The 7,592-nt window shown below is 33.3% G+C and overlaps 2 protein-coding genes across 2 annotated transcripts in view; both read right to left on the reverse strand.

Annotated features, from left to right (window-relative positions):
• HELRODRAFT_179000 (hypothetical protein) overlaps positions 1-2,258 on the reverse strand; it is a gene marked incomplete at both ends in the record, with an annotated part of 32,215 nt that extends 29,957 nt beyond the window's left edge. The window contains 2 exons of the mRNA XM_009027864.1: positions 1,452-1,755; positions 2,197-2,258. Coding sequence (XP_009026112.1) covers positions 1,452-1,755; positions 2,197-2,258 — 366 coding nt within the window. The remainder of the gene's footprint in view (positions 1-1,451; positions 1,756-2,196) is intronic.
• A 2,186-nt stretch (positions 2,259-4,444) lies between these two features.
• On the reverse strand, positions 4,445-6,098 carry HELRODRAFT_179001 (hypothetical protein; the record flags this gene model as incomplete). Its single annotated transcript, XM_009027865.1, has 3 exons — positions 4,445-4,861; positions 5,635-5,741; positions 6,050-6,098. The coding sequence occupies 3 exons, from the start codon at positions 6,096-6,098 to the stop codon at positions 4,445-4,447; spliced, it is 573 nt and encodes a 190-aa protein (XP_009026113.1).
• Between the last annotated feature and the right edge of the window lie 1,494 nt (positions 6,099-7,592).

Raw genomic sequence — 7,592 nt, forward strand, 5'->3', positions numbered from 1 at the left:
GCGCAAAACAAAGCTATGTACCACATTGGATTCTTCCAAAAATGAGGAAATTATACCAAGTAAAAAAAATTGCAAAAGTTAGTATATAAAACTGTTTAAAACACTGGGCAACATATAATCAATATAAAATTAAAAATAATTAATTAGTAATAATTCAAATAATTTAACAAATATTGTGTTTTTGGCGTATGAGCCTAATAATATTACTGAACGGTTGTTTGCTTAACCGTTTGCACCACATAAATTCTGCCATGTAAGTGTGCCTCAGGCTCTTTGACTTTCTGTACATTACTTTGAATTTGGCTTTCAATCGTGCCCACATGGATTCAACGTGCTCCTGTCATTGCGTCAACAAAATTTTGGGAGTGGTTGACTGTCAAATGAGTCTAGCCCATATTTCTCAGCTGGCTATAGGCACGCCACTCATCTGACACGTTGGTTGTGCCAGGAGCAATCCACTTTTATATCAACGGCACATGGATTCAACGTTTTGTATGTGTGCTCCTGTCATTGAGTCAACAAAATTTTGGGAGTGGTTGACTGTCAAATGAGTGTAGCCCATATTTCTCAGCTGGCTATAGGCACGCCACTCATCTGACACGATGGTTATGCCAGGAGCAATCCACTTTTATATCAACGGCAACAACGTTTGTGAATCCCGGGCCACGACTTCTTCCGCAAAACAAAGCTATGTACCACATTGGATTCTTCCAAAAATCCAACCTTCATTGGCACCCACATTTTTCCCCATCTGATATTTGGCCTTCATTAACCCTCTACTGCATGAATTAAAAAAATGTGTTTCAATTAATACTAAAAATATATTTTTGTATTGGTATTAGATTTCCCGTTATGGAAAAATTGTTTTTTAAAATTGTTTTTCAATTAAAGAAGAATAAATGACCAAAATGTATGAAGTGCCAATCGGCATCTTCATGCACAACACAACCAATTGAATGCATTCTAATTGGTACAAAAGATTTACAAAATTATTATTTATTTTACATAAATTTGTCTAGATATATATAAGTAAATCATCTCTATCCCATTGAAGTTGTTGCAATCACTAACCAGACAGTTGTTGAAATTGTCACAGAAAGAGATTACCCAATTGCATTGAGTTCTACCTAACGAAGCTATAAATGCTGTTGATGACGTGTGAGTTTGTACTACATTGTTCCTGATCTCGCTGTCATTCGATAATGAACTTAGGTATTTTGACAACAAAGTCTGTTTTGTCCAATATTTCTTTCACTCCTGCTTCTCCAGGTTCTACAGTGACTGTCACTAATTCCGCAATTGCAAAACTTTTCCAAACTGCTGGCTTAGCTACATTTGGCAATAGTAATTTTTCATATTCCTCTACAAATTGACCTATTGAAAGGTCCTTTTCTTGAAGTTCAGGGGTTTCCCCCTTTTTGATGGAGGAGATACAATTAAAGTAATATTACTTGGAGCTGGTCTAATTTCAGATACTGTTCTTTTAGGAACTGCAAGCAGAAGTTTACTTGATCTTGATCTATTTCATGATCAGTTGGATGATGTATGAAATCAGATCCGTCATGGGCAAAAATCAAGAACAGCCGTTTATGATCGTCTCTTACAGGTGATATTTTTCTCTCCAGTGTCAATTGAACGTTGCTGTATGACAATCCGATTTCAATTGCATAGGGTAGTTTATCTACTGTGAATCCAACTGTGTCATCTCCAGATACTGTATGGTATTGCAAGTCTCCCACTTTTCTAATGCCTTTCCTAATTAAGTCAGTAATGGGTAATGGACTTTGATGGATTTTCAACAGTAGCTCGAGATAAAAATATTTAACCTCTAATTAAGTCAGGAATTGGATCCATTGGTCGACTTGACAGGTATCTTCCTTCAGCTAGTGCAGTCTGTCTATCTAAGCCTTCAAGGAGGCAATATTTGCTCGATCCTAGTTTGCTCTTTTCATTGTAGAATCGAACGCAAGTCATGGAATGTAAATACCATCTGTATTGTTCTCGAGACCGTTCTGGGAATAAATGGCCCACTGATTCCAAAGCTCTTGTTACGAAATTCTCTGTGGAGAACAAGTTGTTAAACATTTTGATTTTGATAATAAACCCTCTCTTCACTGTTATTCTGGGCTCAGTACCCAGGTAAGTCGAAAGAAGATTGACCACTTCGCCCTTATCAATATATAATCTATCATTGACCTATTCGTAGATTCTGATAACACTGCTCCTTTTTTTCTTTCAACAACTCTTTTTCGACCCATTTCGACCACAAATAAAAAATCTTCAGCTTGTTAATCTGAAACATAAAACATATTATGCTTCACACATATAGGTTTATGTGTGAAGCATAAAAATATAAATATAATAACGTAGGCATAAATTAGTTCATTATTAAAAGCAGTACACAGTAGAGCAACCACAGCGCCGAAAACTATTACTAACCATTTATAGATTCTGCTTCAGTTTAATCGTTAATTGGCTGAGCTGTGATGGTATCTAATAGCTCATTCAAAGTTGATGCAGCAATGACCTTTTTTGCTTTTGAGCCATAAAATGTCTTTACATTCTTCTGATTCTGAACTTTAATATATTATGTTTATGTAGTTTGATAAAAAAAAGAAACTAATTCAAATTATTTCAAACTATCAATTACAAATCAATTCATTCAACATATATCAAATCCATTTAGTCACAAATAACAATGTTAAAATATATATTATTCAGTGGATGTTTATGTGGCCATGTTCCAAAAATGGAACATCAAGATTTAGGGCAAAAAATCAGATTTTCATAAACCAGACTAATGATATGATGATTTATCCTTAAATAAGAATAATGTAGTAATAAAAATTTGAAAACAAAAATATCCTACCTCTTTTTTTTAAAAAAACACAAGCGATTCAAAATTTGTCCTTTTTTAAAAATCAAAATTTAATTTTAAAATGATTGCAAAAAAAAAATTATCAAAAAAACAAAGCAAAACAACGTTTCACCACCTAACAACACATTCAAGATTTACGAATAACACATTTTATATTTGTAGCGCATACTTTATCTGCCGTCGCCAACACACTGTATCTCTCCCAAAGATCGTTTGGTTCGTTTGATGTCATCTAGGAAATTCGGTCCTTCACTGAGTTCTACTTTCCAAGATATATCAAATTCTTGAAAAACTGAGTTTAAAGCTATTTTCCCCTCCAAGGGAAGACAGTGAATCCCGTCTACGAAACAGGTTTTATTCGTTGAACAGACAAATCCCAGCTAATATGGGTAATTCAATGATTATGCTTAATATAGTCATTAGGACCCGACAGATTATTTGGGTATAAATATTTTATCTCCAGCTACTGCTGAAAATCCATCAAAGTCCATTTTGTTCGTAGTAACTTGCTTTATCACATGTTTATTCATAAAGTCTTTTACACTATCTTTACTATTAAGTTCCGAGCAGTTCGATGTAGTTTAATCGTTCATTGGCTGAAGCATTGTTCTACGTTATTTGAAACAGGTTTTATTCGTTGAACAGACAAACCCCAGCTAATATGGGTAATTCAATGATTATGCTTAATATAGTCATTAGGACCTGACAGATTATTTGGGTATAAATATTTTATCTCCAGCTACTGCTGAAAATCCATCAAAGTCCATTTTGTTCATAGTTACTTGCTTTATCACATGTTTATTCATAAAGTCTTTTACACTATATTTACTATTGAGTTCCGAGCAGTTCGATGTAGTTTAATCGTTAATTGGCTGAAATATTGTTCTACGTTATTTGAAACAGGTTTTATTCGTTGAACAGACAAATCCCAGCTAATATGGGTAATTCAATGATTATGCTTAATATAGTCATTAGGACCCGACAGATTATTTGGGTATAAATATTTTATCTCCAGCTACTGCTGAAAATCATCAAAGTCCATTTTGTTCATAGTTACTTGCTTTATCACATGTTTATTCATAACGTCTTTTACACTATATTTACTATTAAGTTCCGAGCAGTTCGATGTAGTTTAATCGTTAATTGGCTGAAGCATTGTTCTACGTTATTTGAAACAGGTTTTATTCGTTGAACAGACAAATCCCAGCTAATATGGGTAATTCAATGATTATGCTTAATATAGTCATTAGGACCCGACAGATTATTTGGGTATAAATATTTTATCTCCAGCTACTGCTGAAAATCCATCAAAGTCCATTTTGTTCATAGTTACTTGCTTTATCACATGTTTATTCATAACGTCTTTTACACTATATTTACTATTAAGTTCCGAGCAGTTCGATGTAGTTTAATCGTTAATTGGCTGAAGCATTGTTCTACGTTATTTGAAACAGGTTTTATTCGTTGAACAGACAAATCCCAGCTAATATGGGTAATTCAATGATTATGCTTAATATAGTCATTAGGACCTGACAGATTATTTGGGTATAAATATTTTATCTCGAGCTACTGCTGAAGATCCATCATTCTGAAAATAATATTGTCTCCAATTATTGTAGAGTTGTGCACCATGCTACCATCCTCCATTACTTTTATGGAGTTGTTGAACATGTTGGCTATACAACCAAATGCAGTGCTAAGGCTAGATATCTTTTGATGAAACGCTTCTTTCAAAGCACCACTGATATCACACTTTGCTCCACCTACCCCAAACCATGGAACTGCTAACACTGGACAATATACAATCGAAGATCGTTTGGTTCGTTTGATGTCATCTAGGAAATTCGGTCCTTCACTGAGTTCTACTTTCCAAGATATATCAAATTCTTGAAAAACTGAGTTTAAAGCTATTTTCCCCTCCAAGGGAAGACAGTGAATCCCGTCTACGAAACAGGTTTTATTCGTTGAACAGACAAATCCCAGCTAATATGGGTAATTCAATGATTATGCTTAATATAGTCATTAGGACCCGACAGATTATTTGGGTATAAATATTTTATCTCCAGCTACTGCTGAAAATCGATCGTGTTCTTTTTCTATGAGTAGTAATTCGTTGGTCGAAGATCCCACTTCTGACACCAATGTTATAATACTCGTTCTTGTAATCGATTTACGATGCGACGGGTTCAAATCTTCGATTATATACTCCAAACAGTTATTAGTTATTAAAATTTATTTACAGAAGAAATCAACTAATCGTTTATTTCTAGCAAATTCAAATTAACGCAACAGCTAACTTTTAAATTGTTTAAAATCTATCGCTATGACAACGTCAACAAACAAGTCAAATATCGCTTTAAATAATTCACCGAATCGCTATTCACGAATTTCACTAATCACGAATCTTCTTGCGACGTGCGCTTATATACTCATCGCAAGCGTCGTTTCTAGATTCTTCTAGATAGTCCGATTCTAGCATACTCTAGAATGCTCCAGTCACTAGTACATTCTAGAATACGCTAGAATCTAGTGCGTTCGGTAGCACGGTTATAACAATATTATAAAACATGGCGATGTCAAAAGCATTTGGCTTCACATTTGTTACAACAGATAATTGATGTAGCTACGTTTTTAAAATAAATTCTGCTAAAATTTTTCCAAATTTCACTTTTAGAATTTTCTTGTGCTTTTAAAGAAACGTTTTTGATTTTGGACAGCATCAATTTAATCAAAAATTCTTTATAAATTACATCTACCAGTGGATCAAATTCAATATTTTTTACCTCGATGATAAACCACGCCGTAAATAAAATAACTACTTCTTTCAAAGTAAACAGGAAAAAGAAAATGGTTGCTTCAACGGCTTCCAAAGATATTAAGCATAGTAAAAAAACGAATTGATATTGAATTAATGATAAAGTTTGTGCGAGGCTTAGGTAAATAAAAAATAAATTTATGGTCTCTTTGTTTTATTTACGTAAGTTGTTTTATTTAATAAGTTCTGGTGCCCTTGTATTAATTTGATAATTGACATAATTTAGAATATTACAAATTATTATACGTCTTTTTTATTTGTCTGCAGGTCTAAGTAAACCTTTTGACTACATGACGAAAGCGAAGACAGATCAGATCAGTGGTGTGGATGTGATCAAGCTATGAATTCTGACAGACCTGGATCCCATAATGATGCTAAATAAAAACCTCTCATTAAGAATTTCATCTCTTCACTTCATTGATTTGCATTTACTGAACTGGTGTGATTTGTTCTTGCCATCGTCCATAAATACAATAAAAAATTAAAAAAAACTCAATGTTTCATATTTTGTAAAATTGAAAAGTTCCCATTTTCCAAAAAATCAATTAATTAGTTTATAAAGCGCTATTTCCGCGATGTTTAACTGCGCTTCTCAATGAATTTTTCAAACATAAATGATGGGAGGAGTAGTCAGAGAAGGAGGTAGAGAGTTCCAGAAAAAGCAAACGTAGATTTTGCAAAAGAGTGACACGAGTTAGGAAGAAGTGAGAACAGGAAGACGATCGTAAACCAATAAAAGGTTCTTGAGCGCCCTACCAAAACTCAGAAGAACATTATAGATGAAAACAATAATATAATATTGCTGTGTACTGTTGCATTCACTGAGTAGAAGTACTGAGGTGATTTATGTATTACTCAGTTCTATTGGTCAAGTTGCGTGCGTGCGTGTGTTGTACGTTAAGATACGAAGATGTCAAAATTCTCTAATATGAAATCGTTATTAACTCTGATCATTGGAAGCGTGTGAAGAACGTGTAATATATTAATTTTTTCGGACCTGTAATCTGTGTGTGTGTGATTTTGTGTGCTAAGTGTGAGCACGAAAATATGTTTATGCGCATTAAATTTCTCAATATTAAACTAGCCAATAATAAAAATTCGTTATTTTTTGTTTATTTTTATTATTGTTATAGTTGTTATTAATTTAACTACAATATTACTCACGGCAAATAATACAAATAAAATTATGAAGAATTTCTCTTCGTGATTCACAGTTGGCAGCAGCAAAACTTTCGAAACAATGGCCAGCTAGCACTCCTCTAATCCTTCACCATCTCTCAATATCACTCACCCACATCATCATCTCTCTCAACAATATATTTTTTATTTGACCTCAAAAAAACATAAAATTAAGATACAGGATGACCGTGAGGAGTCCGCATGTGACTCATCGAGCACAGCCACCTTTACAAGAAATTTCTAATTAATAATATCAATCATGAGACGAGATGAGTTAGTATGTTTGATGTGTCAATGATTACAAGTATGTATGAATAAATGTGAATGAGTGTGAAAGAATGTGAAAGAGTATGAATGAGTGTGAATGATGAATACATTAGATGATTATACTGAAGCGTTCAGTAAAATATTTTTCAGTTTTTTTCTAAATGTTGCCTGCACTTTTGTATATAAAACAGAATTTAAATCAAAATTAATTATAAAATTATTCCATATCCGTGGTCCGTTGCATAAAATATGAAAAAATAAAATGTTTGTTTTCGATTTATTGCAACGAATTATGTTTCTGTGCCTATTTGTCAAAACAAAATTATAATAATCACAAAAAACTTTGGGTAGCAGTCCTGCGTAATGTTTGAAAACAAAAGTAGCACAGTGATACATGTGAAGATTTCTGAAGTTTAAGTTGCGTGTTGAGAGAAATAAAATGTTTGTGACGCA

This window comes from Helobdella robusta (genome assembly GCF_000326865.2).
Source record: "Helobdella robusta unplaced genomic scaffold HELROscaffold_51, whole genome shotgun sequence".
NCBI lineage: Eukaryota > Metazoa > Annelida > Clitellata > Rhynchobdellida > Glossiphoniidae > Helobdella > Helobdella robusta.